Consider the following 24,792-nt stretch of genomic DNA (forward strand, 5'->3'; position numbering starts at 1 on the left):
TTCTTACCTTAATTATGAAATAAAATAGAATGTAGAATCAAAGTAAAAGTTATGGGGGAATTATATCTCGCTATGTCAATTATATACAATTTCAAGATTTATTTCAATATATACAAAACATTGCTTCGTATTAATGGAGGTCACGCACGTCGGCTTTTTCGCAAAAGTTCTTCATTCGTTACTTTATCTTGTCATTTAGTCAAAATTCGGAACAAGAGGAACAGTACCAAGATAATAATGATTGTCCGAATGTTGTAGGTGAGCGATAATGCTCGTCGTGCATGTTCCCATATTTAACGTACAAATATATAGAAATACGCGTTCGCATAATTCCAATTCTTAACACATTCTTTACACCGATCCTTACAGCTATACATTTGGATAACAATCGAGATAACTTGCGGGAGACTTTAGAGAAGATCAATTTTCTATATCTGACAATAAATCCGCGATAGGTATAGCAATATTCTTATGCCAAGAAAATAACGTAAATATCTCATGAATGTAGATAAAAATAAACGGTATATATACATATGCATCTCTTTTTCTCACAGAATTTTTCTAATGTTTAATCTTTACAAATTTCATATTATTTCGCACACAAAAATATTTATTTGTAGCATATTGAAATGCAAGAATTGTAATGCACGTGGTACATTCTCCCGTATTTATAGATTTATATAGAACTGAAAATTGATCTTGCTAAAATTATATCAAAATTATTCTAATATTACCTAATATTACAATCAGAATGTTATTATGTAAATTTCGGATTGTATGTACATATTTTAATTCACTTTCATCTGAATATGTATCGATCGCTGGAAGCAAGCGATGAATTTTGCCACTGATTTGCGCTTCATTGCGAAATGCCCGCTTTACGTGTTGTTATCCGTGAACGTTTTAATGTAGGATCGTTTGCGAAAGATTATTACAACTCAAATTGCAACGCGCATGCATTATTATGCTACGTTTATATCACCGTTACAAAGTGGCGTAACTAATTGTACAAACGGAACTTCTACGCACTACACGATAAATTGCTACAAGAATATATGCGCATTATATTTTCCTAATGTATATACGTATACATATGTGTACGTATATATATAAGATACATATATATATATATACATATTTAGCGAATATAAATAATGTATATATATTTATATAAATATATTTACATTTGTATAATTTACATCTTGTCGTTAACGGTACTTCCGATAACCATCCATTTCGCATTATAATCTCTATTGCATTTTTCGGCTATGCCAGATTGTTAAATTTTTTGGCATAACCGAAAATTCTTTTTCTTATTTTTTAGAGAAGAGAATTATAAATTAAATGTTGCAACAGAAATTTTACTTTGTTATTTTGAAAGTTAGAGATTCATATTTATTCAGATTATAATAATGAAACATTAGTATTTTCCTCTCACTATGTAAATCGAAACTTTAATTTTTCACATTTGATTGTGCCGAATCTTATTAAATGGATTGTTTTCGAAAATGTAATCTATGCTACATTTGGAGTTACGATCTCCAATTTGGGAATCCCTGGATTATACAGTCTTACATTTTTTATCTTTTGTTTAACGATCGAGTTTATACCGTTATATGTGAACAGAAATAGAGATTTTTTGAATTATATGCAAAATATATTCTAAGTGGCTGTCTCCAACCTCGCGTCTAACAATAAGTCGCACATAAGGCATCGCTAAGACCATCTGTTTACCAGAACAACTGATTAACGCAAAAATCATTATGCACCGGCATTATTGTCTCTATAGTTAGTACACCAAGCTAATCTCCAGCTTGACACTGTTCTTCGGTCAAGAAGCGGATTCTTTCTCTATACTTAGATACATACATATCACATTTACACTCAACTGCTATCTTATGTCTCAAAAGACGGATATCTTATTTTATTCTTGAAATTTCAAAACAGCATAAAAATACAAAGGATATCTAAACGTCGAGAGAATGCTTCAGAGATTAGAAATGTCTTTTAGACACACATCATTATGATGTTTTTCAAACATTTACGTTGCATTTTTACTTTTAGGATTAGCTGTCGTTTTCAATATGCCATTATTATTTCACTATTTACAAAAGTCATCATCGTTTTTCGAATTTTCTCTGTAATCTCCATTTTAAAATAATAGAGGAAGTTTATCGATAATTGGTCCGCCTATGTATAGCATTTCAACCCTGGAACAGGCCGTCGCTGGAACAAGGCCGTGTTCCGCTCTTTCGTGGAATACATTTCGCACGAGCTCTTCGAAAAATGTCTCTCGTTTATACGGCTGATTATTTGGCACGTCTGTACGATACATGAAAGCTGCCCATTCGGAACTTACTCGGCTCCTCCTGGGCGATCCGAAGGCACGGCTCGCTGCAGGTTCTCACCATCTCTCACATATCCTCCGTGCTGAAGCCGCTGATGAGACCCGGCTCTATGTCCTCTATGTTGGAATCACACTGCATCACCCACTCCCATATCCTTTTGGTGACGACTTTTTGATCTACCGTAGTCTCCAGGCCGTAACTATTTAGTAATTTCCTCAGCTTGTTTTTGTTCTCGTCCACATTGTTTCTGTCATCCAAAATAGTGTCCAGGTAGAGCAGACTGTCGCCCCGCCTGGCGAGACTCTCGCTCACATCTACCGACGTCGATGTCGCGCTATGACTGATCTTGCTGATGCACCACGTATCTTTTAAATACTTGTTGATCTCAGTCACGTGCGGCCTCTTCTCCGGTTTATGCTCGAATGCTCGTCTGAAGTATCGGAGTAGCCTAGGTGTGAATCGCCGGAAAGTAGGCGGAATCTTGGTGGTGCGTCGCTTTAACCATCGTTGGAAAGCAGAGTAGTCCGGATCTTGGATTAGGTCGGCGCTTTGCCATGGCGGATTGCCGGTCAGACAAACAAAGAGAACGATGCCGAACTGCCAACAGTCCGAGCTTCTTTTACAGGCGTACCTCTCATTCTTGATGACCTCGTGGATCTCGGGCGGTTGAAATGGCACCCAGGTGCAACGGATCTTGTTCACCAGAGTGCCTTCGCGTCTCGTGCAACCGAAATCGCACAACTTGATCTTGCTCATATCCTGCGCGAATACTAGCACGTTTTCCAATTTTATGTCACGATGGGCCAGCTGCTTTGAGTGAATAAAATCGAGAGCCGAAGCAAGCTGCCCGGCGATCCTTTTACACGCGTCTTCGTTAAGTCCTCCAGCTTTCACATTGCCGGCGAGGTCGCCGTAGAGCGCGTATTCTTGCGCGAAAACGAAACATTTCTCCGCTTTGAAAGCGACGGCGTACGAAGAAAGTATATTTGGATGTGGGCTCAGGTGGTACGAATAATGGAATTCCCGGAAAAAGTCCTTCTCCGATGTGAGTTCTTGATGAACTGCTTTTAGAACTACCCTTGTTTGAGTGGCTCTGTGTATCGCCAATAAAACCTTCGCAAAACTACCTTCGCCCAGAGTTTTTTCCACATTGTATTCTTTCGAAAGATCTAATTCTTCGAGAGGTACCTCCTGCACCCTATGGATACCCGACTCTTTCTTTTCGTGCAGCTTCATCTGTAATAAAACAAAAAAATATATTTGATTATTTTTAATAGATTAATATTTTTTACTTTTAGCTCAAGTATAATGTACATAATGCAATTAAATATAATAAACAATGTTTAAGTGTCTCGCACAGAATTTTATGTAAAAGTAAATTTTATGACCAGTATTATATATATAAATCATATATTTTACTATAATTAAAATTATTTTATTTTTGTATTTTAGATATTTATTTTATTTTAATTGCGTATATAATTAATTTATTTGTATTGTTATTTTAATATCTTTTAATGTATTTTTATTATACAGGAACTTTTTATTTATTATTTTTATTTTATATAGACCGTCTCCTTCCGTCAAGTGCGGAAATTAGAATTTCATCTGTCGGAAATACGTCTACGTTGATTTTATACTTGGATAATGCTTTGTCGCAGAAATATCATCGTCTCGTTCTCTAGGTACAATAAATCTCAGACATATATAACGCCTACGATTGTCAATATGACGAACGTACGGTCATATTCTGTGGAGTGTTCCCACGCTTCCTTCCGCAAAAAGATAATATTCACGCCTCTCTGATCGTACAACGTGCGTCCTAGTTCATAAATAGCAGTAGATCAATCGCAGTTCTGGAATATGATATTGCGAACACGTGCCACTTGATATTGTATATCATGTGATGTAGAGATCATTAGAAAAAATGTCTCAATAGGACAAAAGGAGATAATATTTTTCAAATAAAAATTCAACTTTTTTAAGTCTCTTTCTGTGAGAAAAAAGAAAAATATTTTACAGGTACTTTTGATAATTTTTACGGATCCAACTTTAATTAAATAAATTGAACCTAATTTTTTTACTAATATAATAAAGTAGAATTATTTTTTAGCGAATATTTATTTTTACAAGTATAAATTTAATTTCCTAATTAATAACAAAGACACTTAAAATTGGAATTGTTAAAAATCTGTGAGATAAATTGTCATATAATTCAAGTTTTGATGAAAAAGTTCGATCCTAAATTGATTCAAGAAATCTATAGAAGCAAGTACATACTGGGAATCTCATACTGTATATATGCAATGAAATTCGCGTATACCTACTTTCGCTATTAAAATGTTTAAAACGACATGAAAGTCGTCGAATTTATTGATTACTATTGCATAACAGCAACATTAAGCAGACATTGATCTACCTAATGATAGTCTTCGCGCGCTTTTTGAGACTCCGTTTCTCTTCCAGTCGCAATCTCGCACGTGCGTCATCGCGCGCCGCGTTGCATCTGCTCTCTCGTGTAAACTCGTGATCGAGTGTTATATTTGCGTTCGAATTTATGATCGCGCATCTCATGAATCGATAATTTGGACGGCAATACACGGGTAGGATTTTTGGAACGACGCCACTAGGGATGGTAATCTTCGCTTTGTACGTGTATCCCACGTTGCGGTTTTCTCCGCTGTTCTTATCGGAGAGAGATCCACCACTCTCGCCGTGCAACCGAGAATCGGGCCGGAGGGTAGCTGGGTGAACCCAGGACATTTAGACCCTCTCGCTAGATCAATAGCAAGGACCGTTCGACATCGCCTGTGCCTGATTGGCATTAAACTCTGAAACTTTCTTTCGATCCTATCGTGTTTCAATCAGATTTTGTCTGTATTCGTCAATTTATCTTTTTTTTGCACAGATTAAATGCATAGCAAGATCGAGTGTGAATAGGAAAAGAGAGATATGACAAATAGATGATTTTTTTATCTTGGCCATATCGCTTAAATACGCTTCAAAATTTAATTTATTTAATCTAATGGCACTAAAAAATAATTTACACGAATAAAAGTTATAGATCGACACACACACACACACACACACACACACACACACACACATATATATATATATAAATTGCTAATTTCTTGCTTAAATAGGACAGCATAATTTTTACCTGTACTTCTATGTACTATTTCAATTTTTATGTTAAAACTAATTTAGGAGAATACAAACATGCGTATTTCTATATAGACATTTTAAATACGAAACAATCCAAAAGCTAAGTTGTATTTAAGTTGTAATTTTAATGATTCAAAGAAATTGTTTGTTACAACACAACCATTAATAAATGTTTAAATTACATGAAAACAAATATACATTTATTCGACGATAAAAATTTATCCACTTCGGATCGTTCCATAAATTTTTGGAAATTCGAGACAGCGTAAATGTCATCATCTGACGAAACGAATGCAATATGAAACGAACGGATTTCGTGGGTGGTAGTCATAAATATTTTAATAATGCAATGCACTATAAAATTCAACTAGAATAAAACAATGGCATATCTCTCTTTTTCACTTTAATTATTAACAAAGTGGGTGGGAACGTGTTTCTGATTCTTACGTAGGACTATTATATTCTTCTGTATATGTCACATATTTAAATTTACATTTCGTGCGTCATGACTTTAATTTCGACACATTGCAGTTAATATTGTTTTCTTTACGCATTGTTTTGTATCACGGTTATTTTTTCATATTACCGCCGGTTCTGACCGGCTTATTCTGACAAGCCTCCGAGATGCAGGTATATTTAGCATTTATGTTTACTGGGTACTCTATTTTAATACATATGAGAAGTTAGTAGCATTCTACTTTGGCGTACGTGCGTACGTGCATGTCATGCGTTTAATGAGATAGTTTAGCAGACACGCATATAGAAATAGACAATGAACAATTTAACATACTACAAATGCCGCGGAAATCTTCGTGTTAACTCCTTAAAGCATTAGATATAAAAATCATAAAAGTGTGTGCTGATTATGATATAAATGCATTATAGCTTAGAAGGCTATCGATCTTATAACATTATTGTTCGATACGTTTTTAAACTAAATTATCAAATATAATATAATATTTGCGATTAAAAATTTCCTTTATTTTTATAATTTATGTTTTTAATCCTAAGCAAATACTATATATAATCTTTTAAAATTTTATAATATAAAAAATTGATATAATTAATAGTCAAATATAAAAAACTTATTTTTGAAATCTATTCTTATAAAAAATCTATTTTTATAAATATCAATTTTAATTTTTTTTAATTAGATTATAGGACCTCACAAAGTATCAAAAATTTAATAAGATTTCTGATTATTGAGTATTAAAGCATTAAGATTTAAAAAACATCACTAATAAAAAGTTTGTGCACAATTGCACAGATAAAATGTATACAGAGACACTTGTAGAGAAGTAATAATACGAGAGATACGTACCACGTAGTAAAATCCGTTTGACGTTCGGAAAGAATGTGCACACTGCGATTAATGTCAATAAAAATGCGTGTATTAAATCACTTTCTTTTGTTCGATTAAATTTTAATTAACGTGTTCTCTTCTACATTTTTATATCACGACACGTTTTCGCAGCACACGCGTACATCAGATGGTCGCACAAATATCACAAACGCTGAATGAAGAAGTCAGCGAGAATTTATGTTAATCCACTGACAATTTCACTTTCGGAGCAGGTGTCATTTGAGAGACAAGCACAGAAATAGATACTTGAGTGACAAGCGATATCGACGCGATGGTGCCTGGTCGCATTTTCCGTGGTGCGCGTATCTCAAACGTCTGGAGCGTCGTGACGCCCCGCGTCGCTTTTATAGACCCAGCTGGGAAACGCGCAGACGTGGATTGTAAAAGGGTGCGCGACGACGTCAACTAACGTAAGGTACATATTACGAGAATTTTACAGATCAAATTACGTGAAAAATACATATTTTTACCACATTTATTTGCAAAGAAACATAATGACATTAAAATCATTATTACTATAAAAATTGTAAATTATGCATTTGTTTTATTATTTATTAACGATTATGCAGTTACTTATCTGTACATCAGAATATTTGAATAATCACAATACTCCTTTGTAAAATATAATACGTATATTATATAATAAAAAATTAATTAATAAAATGGTAATTTTGCTTATATATATATTAAAGTGTTCAACGATTAAATAAATTATATTGTAATTTTTACTGTAATATTTTCTCCGTGTAAAACAAGCGTAACACTGCGTCATACTGTAGCTGTTTTTAACGAACGTATTACACGCGAGTCGACGAGTCGCGTCACGACAACACCCTGATAAACACAGGAAGAGTTACCCGGAACAAGATTCACCGCATAATTTTTCTATGCCGTCATTGATCGGTTTACACGCTGCAATATACATATTTTCAACCATAAATTGCCATGATCACGTTTAGATAAAAGCACCATTATTTCGAATCGAATTACTGATTTGAATCTATTTTAAACTGACTTTTACTAATTATAAAAAGATATAGCAAGATAACAGTTCGAAAAGTAAATCGAATAAAAGAAATTAAACCTTTCTTTTTAATTATATTTGTGACTATATAGTCATACGTACTCGTTAATTATCTGCGATCAAGTATGTTGCTTGTACGTGTTCAATGATAGCGCATTCTCGAGATTTAGGAACAAGGACTCGATAACTATTCGTGAGTAATAAGAATTCCTATGTGCGCGAAAACGATGCGCGCAATACTAATTGTAAGAGAGGTTTTGAAGAATTTGGGTTCGGTTTTTGGCATTATTTATTTCTACAGCAATAATATAATATATTTGTGTTTTATTCTTTATTCTTTCATATTATTCTTTATTGCGTCTGCCTGTGAATTTTGCAGGATAAAGCCATTTCGGTAGTCACTTGAATCTGCAAAGTATATTTTTATATCTGCACGAATGGATTATTGACATGGATCGACTTAAAATGGATTTATTGACTTTCTGCCACTAGTTTAATATTCTAACTTCTACGAATATAGAGCCAAATAAAAGAGAAGGAAAGGCTACATGGTTCTGCGATTCAGCTCTTTGCTTTCTTATCATATATTATTATAATTATATTTTGCCTCTATTTATTGCAATATAAGAAATTTTTAATTATTATTACTATCGAAAATAATTTAAAGTAGAGGGTTGAAATATATTTTTAATTTATCATAAATTTCTTATACGTCTCTTGTGACTTTGTCACATCCGATATTATTTTCTTAAAATCACGACAGACACTGTTAAATAATGCAGATTACGCGTTCATCACGAATCCGAATTTACACCTGAAAGTATTTTTAAAATGTATGTCAAGTATACGGAGATATACCATAGAGACGTTCGGCTGTATACCACAACCGGATATTAAAGATATAAATAAGAGAAACGATCGCGCAATGGAAGTGTAAGTGCGAATTATTGTGTAATCGCGAATCGGCTCGCCCTTACAATTAGTTTGTGAATTATGCAAAAAAACTTTGACGTTGGCGAGTTTCGAGGAATAGACAGAATCTAGGATAAATGGGAAACATGTTGGCGTCATCAAACTTATACATTTGCGTGTATACGTCTCTAGGTATATCTTGCGGGACAGCAGGCACATAATTGATTTATGAATCCCGTGACAGTCGCGTGCGAGGAATGAAATATAAGCATAATGTGTCGAACTTGGTAGTGTGAATTTTATTTTACGTTTGAGTACAATATATATATATATCTTCAACTATAATTAGATTAGCGTTTTTCGTAGACACAGCTATTGTCTATTTTGCTTGAAATCACTAACATATTCATGTCAGAACACGTCTAAGTGTGCTTGCCAAGCAGCCACTGAACTTTGAGAGAATTTATTATTCGCGGAAGGCTTCTACGACGATCATTTTTCTGCGAATGCCAGTTCTTCGTTATCTAACAATGCTCTGAAGCTTACAAGAAAAGGTATTAAAATAATTTATCCAACTTCTCACTATATTCCAGTTAAACAATTCATAATCTAAAAGTATATACTTCATGTCACCGTTGAATAAACAAAAGTATACGAGACACCTCTATTAAGGTAGCTATTTCTTGAAGAACTCTTGAACAGAGTGTAGAGTATCGACTGAGAAGGGAATCATGACGAAAAAGAGGATAGAAGAGAAAGAAAATAGCATGAACAGAAGAATGGAGGAAGAGAAAGAAATATATAAGGGTGAGCTTGTCGGAGAGGATTTACCTTCATCGACGCATGCATCTTCATATCCCACCTACGCAAAGGCAGTACAAATACAAATACAGTACGTACACATCAAGATCGCCCACGTGCGATTCCGCACGAGTGTGACTCGATTGCACACGTACACGCGCAACGCTCAAAATGATGCAATGCGAATAAAATAGCAGTAAAAAGGGAAAGAGAAGCAAGAACGAAAGAGTCGTTACTGAAGCTGAATCGTGAATACATAATTATCGAATTTATCGCTGTGCGAAATGCGGTTGATGAAACATCTATATTAGAAAACTCTGAGGTCTTCACCGTAAATAATAGCGCGCAGATGCTTCTTCATTCCTTGACATCTACTACTTATTTCGTGCTATTTTTATTGAATTTGAAATTGAGGTTTCTTCTAGGTAAAATTTAAAAAATTGAAACCTATAGCAATTTAAATATTTCTTAACTATTTTCAAGTATTCTCATTTTTTAAATGAAATTTGATACAAAGAAGTCTAAATAATCTGGCATGATGCAAATGACCAAAAATAAAAAAAGACACTAATACTCGGAATAATGATTATCAGAATTCAATGATTCGCGTTAGTTTTCGGAAGAAGCCAATGATGATTTCAGAAAACACTGACAATAAGATCAACCGAAAATATCTGAATAACTAATTCTCATTATATACACGTTGAAATGCGTTATATAAATAATTAACAAATTTTGCGATATTGAATGGGACAAGAACAAATATATATATATTGTAGAATTTATAAATTATTAAATACAAGTTCATAAATATATATATAACAATTTTTAGATTAGTTTCTTCGTATCTTTATTTTGAACTTTTAATTCTGACAGATTTCACAATACGCGTTCATAGTTTTTGCCATCTTGGAAAATCAATTTAACTTTGGCTTGGTTTAAATATGCTAGGTTTTTGTTTTTATCGTGATTGCCTCGCGCAGAGCCATTGCAATAAACAAAAGTGCATGTCAACTAACAATGAGAAATGTGATTCTGTGAAGTTATCATTCATTGATTTTCAGTTATTTTTTCTTTCTGATAACATTGATTTTTTCCTGCTTTCTTTAAACTGTTTATCCGTTTCCACTGATTTATTGAGAAATGCAATATTTCTAGGTACACATTTTTTCTTTATTTTCGAGAGTAATTTTTCCTTTTGCTCTGATAATTTCTATTTATTCCATTTATTTATATCTCTTATCATAAACTATTAGAAAATAATGTTACTTCTAATTTCACACAATTGTAAACTTCAATTCTGTCATTAATTTAATTTAATTTATTATATTTGTATTATTTCTACAAAAATGTTACCAAATTTTTCAATTTTACAAACAAGTCATTATTTTTATTACAATTATACGTTCATTATTTTGAATTATCTAATATAGGTGTATATATATATATATATGTATATAATAGTTTGACTTGAGAACAAGAAAAAAAATGCAAATATTGTTTTGCGGCGAATAATACTGGCAATATGTAAGAACGCATAAAACGAACAAATATTTTCATTTCACTGCGACAGTTTGTTATTCTTACTCTTATCTTTGTGATTCTCTTTCTGTGTGTATATTCTGCTGCTAAATTTGTAATATCATATTTTTCTAACAATTTTATAATTAAAATTTTTTATTTTTATTTTTTTCCTAGATTCCTTATTTATTAATGAGAATTGTTTATAAAGATTTAATTTATATTAATAAAATTTTCTGAGAATATAAGAAAAAAACAAATTATTTTATATTGCAATTAAGATGTTTAATTTTTCGAAACATTATTTACGTTTTTTATCATGAGACTTTTTTATAAATTTTATAAATACGAAATTTTGTATTCAAGGGAAATGTCAATCAATTTTTTTTCTGCTAAAACATTTATAGGACTAGGAACACTGCTATAATTTAGATTTTATATTTATATGTTACAGACAACGTAAAATTCGGGAGTGCCGTTGAAAGTATCGTGCGTAAAGTGCGAGAGTGCCATTAAAAGTATTGCGCGTGTTAATCAACGAATTTTAATGACTCTGACAACCTGAGAGGAGGAAGAGATATGAAGCACCAGCGAAGCAACCTTAAGGTGAGCATATCAACAATTTTTTGTAATTTATAAAATTATTTTATTATATATTTATATATAGTTTATTATTTTGTTATATACCAAATATAAAGTTTGGCGCATTTGTTAATTTTTTTAAATAATAATTAATTTAAATTCTTTATTTATATGTTACAGGAAACTAGCTTGAACATCAACTACTCCGTTGTACATCGGTGTTGGTGAGTGAGATAAATTTTTATTTAATTTTGAGGTAACGGATTTAGATCGTAATTGTAGATTGCAGATTATAGATTGTAGACAGATTCGTTATCTTAAAATGGATAAACTAAAATGAATTGGATCAAACTTACTTAGATTTATATTTTTGATAAATAATATACATAATTAAAGCATATTACACATACAAGTGTACATTAAAGAATAAATTAAAGAAAGATATAAAAAATTTCAATTCAGTTTTCACTTATTTCAGATTTTTACTTATTTATTTTATTTAAAGAACGCGCTTTGTTAATTGTACATAATAACAACTTTGTTATACATAAAATTAACTTATTCTTTTAACAAACATCGATTATTTTAATTTCTTTGTAGTCTATCCATCTATGTAGTGACATATGAAAATATTTTACTTTAATTGATGTAAATCCAAGTTATCAATCAATTAAATAATGTATATATGTATTATTAGAAAAATATCAATATGAAACTATTTTGATCGATAACTCGGCGTTAAGTTAGTTAAAGCAAAATTAAGTTTAACGATGTATGTACAAACGATCGTGATTTCTTACGATCGTATTTTTTCGGTATTTCTTATGATTGAGCGTAAAATTACACTCATACACCAATGATGATAATTAGCCAGAAATGGAAGGAATTTCTCTCCTTCATTGAGATCTCCGATAGAGGTCAAATTTACATATGTGATTAGTAGCCAGAATGATTGTGGCCAATAAAGGTAAGTCCACTGGCCTAAAAAGTCATTCATTTAGTCGTATAAATAATGTTATTCGATCTCACAATCAGATCGATCTATATTAATATTTGATATTTTTAATGTTAAAATATATGAATAAATATACGCAAACAATTCTTCAAGTGTGTATGTGTGCATTATCTAGTGTTTAGATAAACTCACGAGACGTGACATAAATTTGACACTTTTTATATTGTGCAATTACCTATACTTCACATTTGTGAGGATGACAAGCGACGTATAAGCGTCAGATTATTGTCTCAGAGAAAAGAGCAAACATACAGTTCATGCTTACTTACCTTAACATTGGCAGTGTGCGTCAAACTGTCTATTTTTAGTCTTCTCTGTTTTCAGTTAGAACGTTAAGAAAAAATACGGCAGCGCATGAAGCAGGTGCCGAAACGCCGCGAATAGTAACAAGGGGAGCAGAAAACGATGAGATGAATTTAAGAGTCGCGATATACGCATTATTTTAATGCGTTTGAATGCGCTGTACAATGAGTTCGTTGTTTTTATTCAAGGGTCATTCGAATCGCGTTTTGTATAGGGGGAGTCACAAATATTTCATGTTATAAGATGCTCTGAAAAATTTTACGATTAATTCTAAACCAAACTATCGAAACCTTAAAAATTTGTAAAATATGAACAATTAAAAGTGAAAAGTTTCTTGTACATACTTTGGAGACTATGTCAATAAAATCGAAAAAATATTATAAATTACAGAAAGTAGAATTGCAAATACTCATATATTGTGCAGATAGCATTTCTGAAAATGAATGCAGTATAGTAAAGATGAAGATTGTATAAGTATTTATACATTTATCTCTCTCTCTCTCTCGCGCTATAAAATAAAAAATGCAATACATAGGGTTAATTTTATTTTATTAAATTTGATTAAATTACAACAAAAATTATTACAACTTCGTACGTGTGAATCTTTTAAATCTTATCGAATTCAATCAAACATATTCATTTAAATTCATGCTTTTCACTTTTTTTCTTGTCCTCTCTCTCGCTCTCTAACTAACTAACTAAATTATATAATTATTATTTATTACAAATATAAGTTATAAATAAAATAAATAAAATTATTATATAATGTATCAACAATAAAATTTTTTTTGAATTATTATATTAAAATAAGATTTATACAAAGTTTTTTTCATGCGATTTTAATATTGAATATTATTTTTTTAATATTTTTTGTTTCAATGCAATTTTTTTATTCTTACTTTCTGTTTTTGTTTTTGTCTCCACGGCGTCATTTTTACTATCAAATTTCACTAGAATCAGAATCAAAATCAGACTCAAACGAATCAGACGAATCAAAATATTTAGTAGAATCATGGCTCATGTCACAATAGCATTTTCTATGGTCACAGTCGATTGAGGATCCGGAGTAGGAAGAATCTGTACTATATGACGAATACGATAAAACAGAGTAATCGCTGCTAGAATCCGACTCACTGCTTTCTGTAAAAGAAAGAGAAAAAAAATGAAGAATTAGTTTCGGAAATATCGCGAATTTGAATCGCAGCGTGACTCTCGTATGCGAATTCTCAGTAAAATCTATCAAATCGTCGGATAAGAGTTTTGTCGCCGTAAAGATTAACCATAGTATTTGATATTGTAACATAAAATATTCTATAAATTAATTTTAGAACGGACGTATCTATAGCAGATCGACAAAATCTTAATTTTATTTGATTGAATTTTTACTGTGATGCACCATTAAATTTTGCCATAATGTTAAAAAATTAAACAAATAAAATAAGTTAAATAATTAACACAATAATTAATATAAATAATATCAAATAAATAGTTTGTAAAACATAATATTTCAATTATTATAATGTTACAATTCTAATTATATTTATAAATAAAAGCATTTGGAGGATATTAGAGAATTGGATTGATATTAAAATGACAAAAGTTTTTTTACCTAAACCATATTTGATGCATTCTATTTTTTTCTTGACATCTGATATTTTATGACTAAGCTTGCCCATAGCTTTTGCTGCTATTCTATTTTTTACACGTTCTTTTTTTTCTTCTTGTCTTGCAGTTTTCAGTTGTTCAATCAATTGTTGGTTTGGTTCGTAATTTTCCGCACACTCTTCTAAAAAGTGTTATTATAATTATTAATTAATGTTAATTGTTGGAAATAACGTGTGTGTGTGTGTGTCGATTTTAAATATATATATATATATATATATATATATATAAATATAATTATAAAATATTCTGGATCTTTTCTTACTTTTACATTGACTTTTAGATTGAATTTTACAATGACATTGATTTTCCACGTTAGTTTGTAATGGTTTGGAAGACTTATTTGATGTAGCACTTTGTTGCAATTTGTTCTTAGAGTTTTCTAGCTTCTTTGATTTACTAGAAATATGTTTGCCTGGAAAATATATTATTAACATAAAAAATACAGAAAAATGTACTCCTAGTTTTATGCAATCTGAAGAAAACATTATCAAAATAAAATTACAAAAGAAAGAAGGACAAATAATTTAAATACTATTTTTAATATACTTGCATTGCAATTTTTGCTTCTTTGCTTTCTTTTCCGACGCATTATCATTCTCTTTATTACATTCCAATTTGTTTTCTTCCATATTCATAATTGTTTTCTTTTTATTAGACATAGTTTTATTATCTAAAGGACATCATGCTTATTATAAAAAAATTATACAAAATGTTTGTAGAAATTAATAAGAAACGTATAATCAGTATTTTATTTACCTTTACCTTGACAATGCTCGATGTCTTTCGCGTTCTTCTTCAATGTTTTTGTACTTTGTTTTTTTTCTTTGCGTTTGACATCTTCCTTCGGTTTATTTTCAGAATCTTTCATCTTCCGTATCTTTTTTTTCTCGGGCGAATTTTCATCTTTTACCGTTTCTGTTGTTTTAGGAGATTTTTGAGGCGTGCTTGTTGACATTTTTGTATCAATCGTATTCGTCGACATCTCCTTCATAATTATATTTTTTCTGAGTGACTCGTTAACAGGAATCTCTTGAACACTGGATCCCAACATTTTTCGAACTACTTTTTTCGTATCATTAGTACTACGTTGAAGACTTTCTCGCGGAGATATTTTTTCTGTCGCCTTGGAAGCTTGTTTTGTTGAAGTCGCTTTCTCTCTTGCTTCAACTTTAGATTTGGACGCGAGAGATTCGCTATATATATTTGAAGAAGAAGAAGACGCTTCAAAATTTGTTATCATATAATTATCGGTTGCGATTTTTTTGTCGATCATCCTCGTTACCTCTTTCGTATTTGTTTTTTTGATTGATTCGTGAAAGGCAATCTCTTTGACACTAGAGTCTAAAGTTTTTCGAACTGCTTTTTTCGTATTATCAGTACTATGCTTGAGATTTTCTCGCGGAGATATTTTTTCTATCACTTTAGAAGCTTGCCTTATTGAAGTCGCTTTCTCTCTTGTCTCAACTTTGGATTTAGGCACGGAGGTATTGCCATGCATATTTGAAGAAGACCCTTCAGAATTTGTTGTCATCGAATTCTCGGTCGTGAATTTTTCCGTCGATTTTTTCCGACTCTTTTTCGCACCTTTCTGATCTATAAAGATATTTTATTAATATTTTATTTACATATATATATATATATATATATATATATATATATAATATTTTCTCTCATGTGTGTACTCTCAGTTATTATTATAACTTTATTTTTATTATAAGTTTATTAAGTCACACAAGCTTTGATAATATTTGACAATTATAAAATATTAAATTTCGTTCGCCAGGAATGAAATACTAAGGTAGTAGATATTAAACTGACTACACTGGCTGTCTATTAGATTTGTTAAACTATATTTATTGACGTTTCGACCATACGGGCTGTGGTCCTTTTCAAAATTACAATAGAAGCATTAATGAGTTACTGCATATCGTTATTGATATTTAAAAGTACGCTCCGGTGAGACTTAACTTAAGATCGGATGATAAATTAACTGCGTTTCACTTGTGTCATCTTGCCACGACTGAACACACTGTACTTTTAAATGTCAATAACGATATGCAGTAACTCATTAATGCTTCTATTGTAATTTTGAAAAGGACCACAGCCCGTATGGTCGAAACGTCAATAAATATAGTTTAACAAATCTAATAGACAGCCAGTGTAGTCAGTTTAATATCTACTACCTTAGTTTGACAATTATATTTATTCGATAATTCCAAAAATTTATAAAAAAAAATCTCTTATAATTCTTACCTGCTTTTAATTTATTTTCTTGCGTAATTACTTCATTAAAGTCGTTCAACATACTTTGAATACGAGCGGCGTCACTGCCTTCTATTTCCTCGGTGTCTTTCCAAGACTTGGATTGTTCAATATGATCAAGATATTCGTCGATAGTATCATCCCCACCAACAAATGATAATGCGGATCTTCTTTGCACATTTTTATTCATGTTACGACTCATATTTGACAATTAGCAATTTTTAAGAAATATGCTGTAAAAATCAATACAACATATGTGTATCTCTCTTACAATATATAATCGAGAATTGACGTAGCACATCCTTTGAGATATGTCTTTGTAATTATAATTCTGATATGCCAACGGTTATTCGGCGAGAGATTTCGAGAAAGATTATTTACCAATAACATTTATATTTTTCCAATTTCAAGAAACCAGAAAAGTAAAATTGACTTACTTACCTGTATTACAAAAATTCTCAGATTATCTTTTCGCCTTTTTCCTAGATCGATTTCTTTATGACCCGTCTATGAACGTACGATAAACATATTAATTAAAGTATGTCAATTTTCTCCATAAAAATATTGGGAATAAAAAAGTCACATACACACATCACATATTCTCAAATGCGAAATAATAGCGTAAAGAAATGTTAATCACCACGTGAATTGCGATCCACGCAAATATACTAATTGTAAGTGTTACACAGTCAAGTACGTCCGAGAAATACTGTTTGAATTGTGAATTGTGTTTATAAGACCTGGTCTATATACTAAGGCTTCCCTGTTTTTCCATCCATTGGAACGAGCACAGTGTTTTGGGACATGTATTGTAGCATGTTGATTGTATAGGGATTGGAGGGAGAAAGGTGACACATTCTTCTCTTCGCGTGCTCCGTGAATATTTACAGGGATCAGACCTTTATACAAATTTTAATCTTCTCAAATATTTGCCAAGAACCTGTTTTCTCTTATATGTTCTTACCCGATTTTCTAATGTCTAATGTATAAATAATAAAATATTTATATATAATATACACACACAGAGATAACATTTATTATTACTAGCAACGTGTAAAACATGATCAAGAAGCTTATATAATTTATTCGTCATAATATTTAATGTACTATTTAGTATAATTAATTTAGTATAATTATAAAGTATTTAATAAGAAATATTTATTATAAATCTGAATTCTTCTATTTTTTACATTTACGTATTTCATTAAATATATTTAAACACATTTTTTTATTAAAAATAAAAAAGAATAGTCTAGAATATTGAAAAATATTTTAGAAACGAGTTCTATTTCTAATTTGGAATTGTTTTTTTCATTGAATAAAAAAATGTATTCTGTCAAAAGCACATTTTATATTTCTAACATTAAATCATTTCCTACTACGTTAATTTAATCTTTCACGGGAAAAAAATTATATTTGTTAAAGAAGATACTTTTTTAAATAAGTTATTCTCTTAGATTTGACATTATACGAGATGGCAATTATAAAGTATAGAACTAGCGAGAAAATTCGATATTGTACTTGTATTTGCGTCACGATGCCAAGTTTTACGTCGCACTTTTTTACGTTATACTTTTCTTACGTCGCCGTTACAGCGACATTAAAACAATATCGAGCATAGGCTTGCGTAGGTAGGAGAGAACGTCAGAAAAACCGGATTATTGAACGTGCCCTCTCGATGAGATGAAATAGAACTGAGTGACGTCATCATGACGGCGCACGAGCGTTTTCTCTTACACGACTAGACGCTTACGGTAGACCGCGTAATACCTGGTCGATCAAGTAAAATAGGTAGGCTTTATGACGTCACACGACCCTCGATGAGATCATTTGATTGCAAATGATATCACTGTACACTCCCACTGTGCGCGTCAGTCAGCGTCATTCACTGTGACTTCATTTGTTTTAATTATCGAGAAAAATGAAGTCGAGGAAGTAATACGTTTTATAGGGCAGAGATAATTTTTTCTGCTATATGTCAGTTTATTTTTGAACGGCGGATAAAACCGCTTATTTTACGCTCAGATGACAATGTTTTTTAGTTTTTACTGATTTCTATATATTGATAGAGGATAAACTTGTTACGTTAATAAAGACGTAACTATATTTTGAATCTGTGAAATATATTCAGTTATCTCGTTTCTATGTGAAATGAAAGTACGAACATTTAAAGTCCAGAATAGCATATAAATTATTTAGTTCATATAATAGCAAATACTGAAAATACGAAATATATATCATAAAAATAGATTTATATTACAATATTTTAAAAAAATGTTTAATACACTTTTTTGCGTATTTTTAGAATATTTTACATTATAAAATTTTGAGGTAAGTCTTATATTGCACGACTCAAATAGCTCGGCATTTCTGGGACGACAAATAATCGTGATTCTATGAATTGCGATGTACATTGACAGTTGGATTAAAATCTGTCAGCTAATTTTCAATAAATAGTCATCATTTTAGGACATCTTAGAACTTACTCTCTTATAAAATTATACGTGGAACTGTTGGTATCAATCAATTTCACGATTTTGCAAAATCATTTTCATTCGATTTATAATTGAAACGTGATAATTTTTAAGGACAATTATTATTGACAATAGCAATTAATGAATCTTACATTTTATCAAAATGCTATAGTTAAAATTTTCGCAATTTTACACATTGAATGCCGAAATAAAGATAAATTTTTTTATATTGTATATTTTTGCACAAATCAATAATTATGAATACGTCAATCTAACGCTATCTTATACTAAAACCAGATAATTTCTGGAAATTAAATTCTGAGAATAATTTGAAGATAATATTAGATTTCAGTTTGGGCCACCTAAATAAACCTCTATTAGGAAAAAATACTTATTTTTATATTTTGTATACATAATACTTCAATATCAAGTTTAATTTCAGATTTCTGTAATGTCAAAATCTATATGTAGATTCACTAAAATTATATCCGTTGCAAAATCACAAACTTTGCTAGAATAATTACGTTAATACACACATACATCAAATTGATCCGTAGTCAATTAAAACGTAATTATATGTTAAATAGATGAGATTATTACAGTATAATTATTATATTGCTAATATAGAGTAGTATTATAATTTTTGTTCGTACTTTCATTTCTATAGATATGCATATACATTTTATTGTTATTTTATCGAAATGAATATTTTTTAAACTGGACAAGTACAATACATTTTTCCGAATTAATAAATGTCGATTTTTGGAAATTGGAGGTCTCTTATATTGTTATTACGCCACAGCTTATTCGTTTGTGTAGAAACCTAAAATAACAGATAAATTTTATGAATAATTTACGCGTGAAAAATTGTGCAAGTTCTGCAAGTAATAATAGCAATTAATAACACCATCACTTAATGTACGATTAGAAAGAAACTTTAATTTTGAAATTTTCAATTATTATTAATTTATTTATAATTACATGTATTCTTTAAAACGTTAACAGGTAAAAATGGATGGCTATTATAGCTTCCTATTACTTAAAGAAATATATAAAGATATGTATCGCATCTTTTTTTCTTTTATACATATATCATAAACACAATTATACTATACAATTTTCTATACACGCTGAATATAAGCCAAAAATTTGCATATTGAAACGTACGTAAATAAGATTTTTTTAAAAAGTTCTATGATCGAAACGCGTCAATAATTTTTTACAGTTATCTTTCTACATCGATCAAAAAATACTCTAAAAAAACACATGGTTATGCCGTTGCCCGATATAAGCGGAGGCTGACAGCTATTAATAACTTTAACAAAAAAGAAAAAAATAAATCTTCTCGAAAGAAATCTTGTCCTCAGGCGATTGTGATCGTTTGCTTACTACACAATAAAACGTCGATTCAGCACGCGGTAAGACCGGTGTGCCCCTCACATATACACACACATGTACACGTATACCTATATAAAAGTGCCATCGTGCCATTCCCAAGGATAGTTGGGCACTGCGCATCGAGTGAACATGATCGAGGTAAGAGAAGATTGGAAATTCCAAGACAAAAAATATCGCGCGCGTGTTTTTCGCGAGTGACGTGGAATTTGCGTGCTGACCGGTTGATTGAGTAATTTTATTCAAGGAAAATGAAAATTTCCTTATGAATTCGCTGAAATCGCAATCGCGTAATTTTTTTTAAAGCGAAATAATGAGACTTGACATTGTAATAAAAATTACAATAGATTCGAAATTTAAAAACTGAAGAATCAGAGAGTTCACAATTACGTAAACGATTACCTAATTAAAGTGCCATCAATATTTATCATTATCGTGCTAAACTGCCGTTAATCCTTTCGAGATTCAATTAATTATGGGAACGATACCGTTAGTTTATATATATTTTGAAGTTACTAAAAATGCTAATTTAAATATCAATGGGCCTCTCAGTTGTTATAAATAATATCTCAATGTATCATTAACATCTTTTTATTTATTCATCTTCTCATACTTTCAACAAGATATTTCAAGAAAACCAGCACTTTAATATTAAATTGTAATAAAAAAAAAGAGTCAATTAGAGAGTCTAAATGTAGATGTAGGTGGATAAATTGTCATAGATTTAAACGTCTACACCCACGGTTGAATTTTGATTAGCTCATTTCTTCTTATTGTAGAATTATTATTTATTATAGTATATATAGTATTAAATATTTTTGCGAAATTAATAATAAATGAAATTATTTTGACTCTTTGCTAATTTCACATATCATTGAAAACAAAAGTTATAATTATATTTCGTGACGTAAATTACGCGAATGGCTAGCGTAAAAGTACGAGGAGAATTCGTTTAATTTTTAAATGCCGAATCAATTATAAATTTATCGCTGAAGGCGAAGGCACGGTTATTTATAAAAGGATGACGACGTTCGAGTAAGTCATCAGTAATTAATATCGTCGCGATATCTCGAAAAGGCACGTAGAACTGGCAATATTTCATATGATCAATTGAGAGTTTGTGAAAGAATTTTGTATATTTGTAAAAATTAGATTAAAATTAGATTTTTTAAAGAAATTATTGCAAACACTTTCAAACAAAGCAAAGTTAAGAGATCTCATAAATTCGAATATAAATAAAGAGAAAATAATTTTAAATGCCACACCGAGCGCGAGACATTGCGCAGTCATTTTATTGCGACAATCCGTTCTTGCGATTAGCGATCGGAAAAATTCTTTTCTGTCCGCAGTAAAAATAGCTTTGTCCCATTCGAAGAATTTCTAGTCAATTGCGAGAAAGTGGGTTATCTTTTAACCTGGTCCAGATTTAGGTCAAGCGAAGTGGAGCCTGAGAGTGTCTCTATATGAAATAGCGTAAGGGTGTGGGAAATCCTCACACGTATCTTTATCTACCTATATCTACAACTGCCGCGTCAAATTGTCGTCATCCGCTTTAAATTTTCATGTTCACGATTTCTCGACGAATTCAATCTGTAAATAATTTCTGTGAACAGAACGTTGCACCATATAAAATCACGCGATTTTATGCGATGCAATAAATAGTCATAAATTCACAACCATATCATCTAGCTCGTATTTATTTTCGCGTAAATTATCCGGCAATTCTGAATTAATTCTGCGTAATGTACATCAGATTAGGAAAGAAATTTTGCACGCGTGAGCCTCTATATCTTGACATTTCCTTTTCTTTTGTACTGATAGCCAGATACGGATGTTTCAAGTGCAATAATATTGTAATTATATATATTGAAATCACTAAACAAATAATTTTTTCAAAATATTTTAATTACAATTTAATATTAAATATTTAATTAAAGCGGTCATAAACTGGAACTGATTTGAATTTAAGTAAACAATATGATTTTGTGTGTTAATTGTTTTCTAAAGTTAAATTAACTGAAAAATTTTATTTTGTTCATTTATAACTCGCAATTGAACTCTTAATATTTAATAAATAAAAAAAATATCCGGTTCAAAGTTGTTCAATGACTCTACTGTTAAAGTCAAGATCGAGGTTTCTGAAGTATCTGTCAATCAGTTTGATCGTTTATCAAATGCATGATTATATTTACAATCGTCAATTACGCAAACGCAAATTTCACGTAACTCGATGCAACCGTACTGCATTCAAGTACTTTTTATGCAGTTTCTGATACTATTCCTTGGCGTTTACGGAGCATTGGCGGCTCCTCACGCGCCCCACGTGAATCACAATCTTCCTCTGGATAATGATACGGAAGTGGTCGACGGACAGCTTCCCGGTACGGAGAACCTTGACGAGAAGGCACTTCCGATATCTCGTTTATTCGCTACGGGATCGAGTAATCTGCCAGCGAGGAATAATCTGGCGGAAAGATCTCAGGTACCTCAGAAACTTCCCGGGACGGGAAATCTGGCGGAAAAACGAATCCCCGATGTCGTTTTGAAGAAATTGTTTGATGCCAATTAAAGAAAATAAAATCCTGACAAAAGATGTAATAGTTTATTCAATGACATTTAAAATGAATTAATTTAATTGTTGTTGCCATTGTGTGTATGTGTGTGTAAAGGACATTTTTGAATAAATCCTCGGCACAATATAAACTGTTATAATATACCTTTTTGTTGAATACAAGTGAAAAAAGAACTTTTTCAATATTCAAAATATATTTGATTGTAAACAAAATTTATTTGACAATTGACCATCTTGTGATCATATTGATTAAAACACTAATATGTGATATATAATATATATGTGATGATCATAATAATATAGAGATTATATATGGATCATACAATAAATAGATCATATTAATAACACAGTAAAAATAATTAATAATAATACAAATTATTGAAATCATGAATTAATATTTTCTATTAATTATATGATTTATTTTAGTGTAAAATGATTTTCACGTTATAAAAATGATATAAGTTATTTAATTATTTTTTACTTGCTTAAAATAATTATATTATCTCATCGTGAAAAATATATCTATGTATTCTATAATCTCATTGATTATTTGCGTTATATATTTATCAATTAACTTTCGCTTATTATGCGATAACAATATAATTTTTACTAATAAAACGATTCGGATGCAAATGAATTCGAAGTAGAAAATATACAATTTTTTTGTGTTCTTCTGTTGTCGCGAAAATTATTATTGCTCTGCAAGATTATTATTATTACTTGCACTTGCACAATAATAAGCAAAGGCATAAAAATGATATATATGAATAATATTATGCATCTTATGTTTAGTATATGAGGAAAAAAAAGTCTTGCATTTTATCATAAATATAATTATGCTATCCGTTGTTCCATCTTTTGTATATACTTAGTACTGTTTTGCTAACATCATCAAAATCATCAGTCGAATTGTGAAGTAGAATTTATCTATTAAATAGGACTAGCATCTAGATTATACAAATTTAGATAAAATATATGAACAGAAGGAGAGAGAAAGAGTTAACTTTTTAATTAAAATAAATTGAATAATATTAAATTATTTTATATTAATTTATTATTAGAGAAATGATTAGATGATGATTTACTATCTTATTGTTTTCTAATGAGCATTGCCGTGCTATGCTCTTGTAAGCATCGCGTCGTATATGTAACATTTGTCGGTAAAGATGAAAATGTTAGTTAAAACGGATATTTATATCATAATTAAATTGAAATGGAAAATACAGCAATTTATAATGCGACTATGCTTATTTTATATTTTTTGTTTATATTAATTTGCGATATCAAAAATTGAGATATCAGCAGTCAATAGCAATATCTACAGTTAGTATCCATGGTTTTCTACTCGTTATAAGCCGGCAACGTTTGTATTGATTTGAGTTTATCC

General features: G+C 30.7%; 3 protein-coding genes and 1 long non-coding RNA gene across 11 annotated transcripts in view; 2 read left to right on the forward strand and 2 right to left on the reverse strand.

The window, feature by feature from the left end:
- The window catches only part of LOC114939940 (uncharacterized), a 45,714-nt gene that overhangs the window by 8,461 nt on the left and 12,461 nt on the right, over positions 1-24,792 (forward strand). The window contains exons 2-3 of the long non-coding RNA XR_003821364.2: positions 11,592-11,743; positions 11,900-11,943. This is a non-coding gene — a long non-coding RNA (uncharacterized LOC114939940). The remainder of the gene's footprint in view (positions 1-11,591; positions 11,744-11,899; positions 11,944-24,792) is intronic.
- Positions 76-7,186, reverse strand: meng (serine/threonine-protein kinase meng-po). The gene is made up of 2 exons (XM_029314403.2): positions 6,838-7,186; positions 76-3,584 (listed from the first exon to the last, which is right to left on the reverse strand). The coding sequence occupies exon 2, from the start codon at positions 3,582-3,584 to the stop codon at positions 2,415-2,417; it is 1,170 nt and encodes a 389-aa protein (XP_029170236.1). The 5' UTR covers positions 6,838-7,186; the 3' UTR covers positions 76-2,414.
- On the reverse strand, positions 13,570-17,725 carry LOC114939937 (uncharacterized). 8 transcript variants are annotated; one of them, XM_085481215.1, is made up of 8 exons: positions 17,552-17,725; positions 17,406-17,471; positions 17,010-17,197; positions 15,459-16,295; positions 15,253-15,372; positions 14,965-15,114; positions 14,647-14,823; positions 13,570-14,177 (listed from the first exon to the last, which is right to left on the reverse strand). In XM_085481215.1, exons 3-8 carry the CDS (start codon positions 17,164-17,166, stop codon positions 13,978-13,980), a joined length of 1,641 nt encoding a protein of 546 aa, XP_085337341.1. In that variant the 5' UTR covers positions 17,167-17,197; positions 17,406-17,471; positions 17,552-17,725; the 3' UTR covers positions 13,570-13,977. The 8 variants fall into 8 exon arrangements, with proteins under 8 accessions (XP_085337341.1, XP_029170232.2, XP_029170231.2 ...); XM_029314399.2 differs by having other exon boundaries at positions 16,956-17,197; positions 17,605-17,724; XM_029314398.2 differs by having other exon boundaries at positions 16,956-17,197; positions 17,556-17,724.
- On the forward strand, positions 20,896-23,536 carry LOC114939939 (uncharacterized). The gene is made up of 2 exons (XM_029314404.2): positions 20,896-20,974; positions 23,100-23,536. The coding sequence occupies exons 1-2, from the start codon at positions 20,966-20,968 to the stop codon at positions 23,400-23,402; spliced, it is 312 nt and encodes a 103-aa protein (XP_029170237.1). The 5' UTR covers positions 20,896-20,965; the 3' UTR covers positions 23,403-23,536.

The sequence above is a fragment of the Nylanderia fulva genome, unplaced genomic scaffold (assembly GCF_048542155.1).
Source record: "Nylanderia fulva isolate GAGA-0341 unplaced genomic scaffold, ASM4854215v1 Scaffold1, whole genome shotgun sequence".
Taxonomy (NCBI): domain Eukaryota; kingdom Metazoa; phylum Arthropoda; class Insecta; order Hymenoptera; family Formicidae; genus Nylanderia; species Nylanderia fulva.

Coding starts and splice junctions, on each gene's coding strand:
- LOC114939937 (XM_029314399.2), bottom strand. CDS start 17,166: ATGAGTCGTAACATGAATAAAAATGTGCAAAGAAGATCCGCATTATCA. Junction 15,373..15,458: donor CGAGCATTGTCAAGGTAAAG/GTAAATAAAATA, acceptor GATGTCCTTTAG/ATAATAAAACTATGTCTAAT. Junction 14,824..14,964: donor ATCTAAAAGTCAATGTAAAA/GTAAGAAAAGAT, acceptor AACACTTTTTAG/AAGAGTGTGCGGAAAATTAC.
- meng (XM_029314403.2), bottom strand. CDS start 3,584: ATGAAGCTGCACGAAAAGAAAGAGTCGGGTATCCATAGGGTGCAGGAG.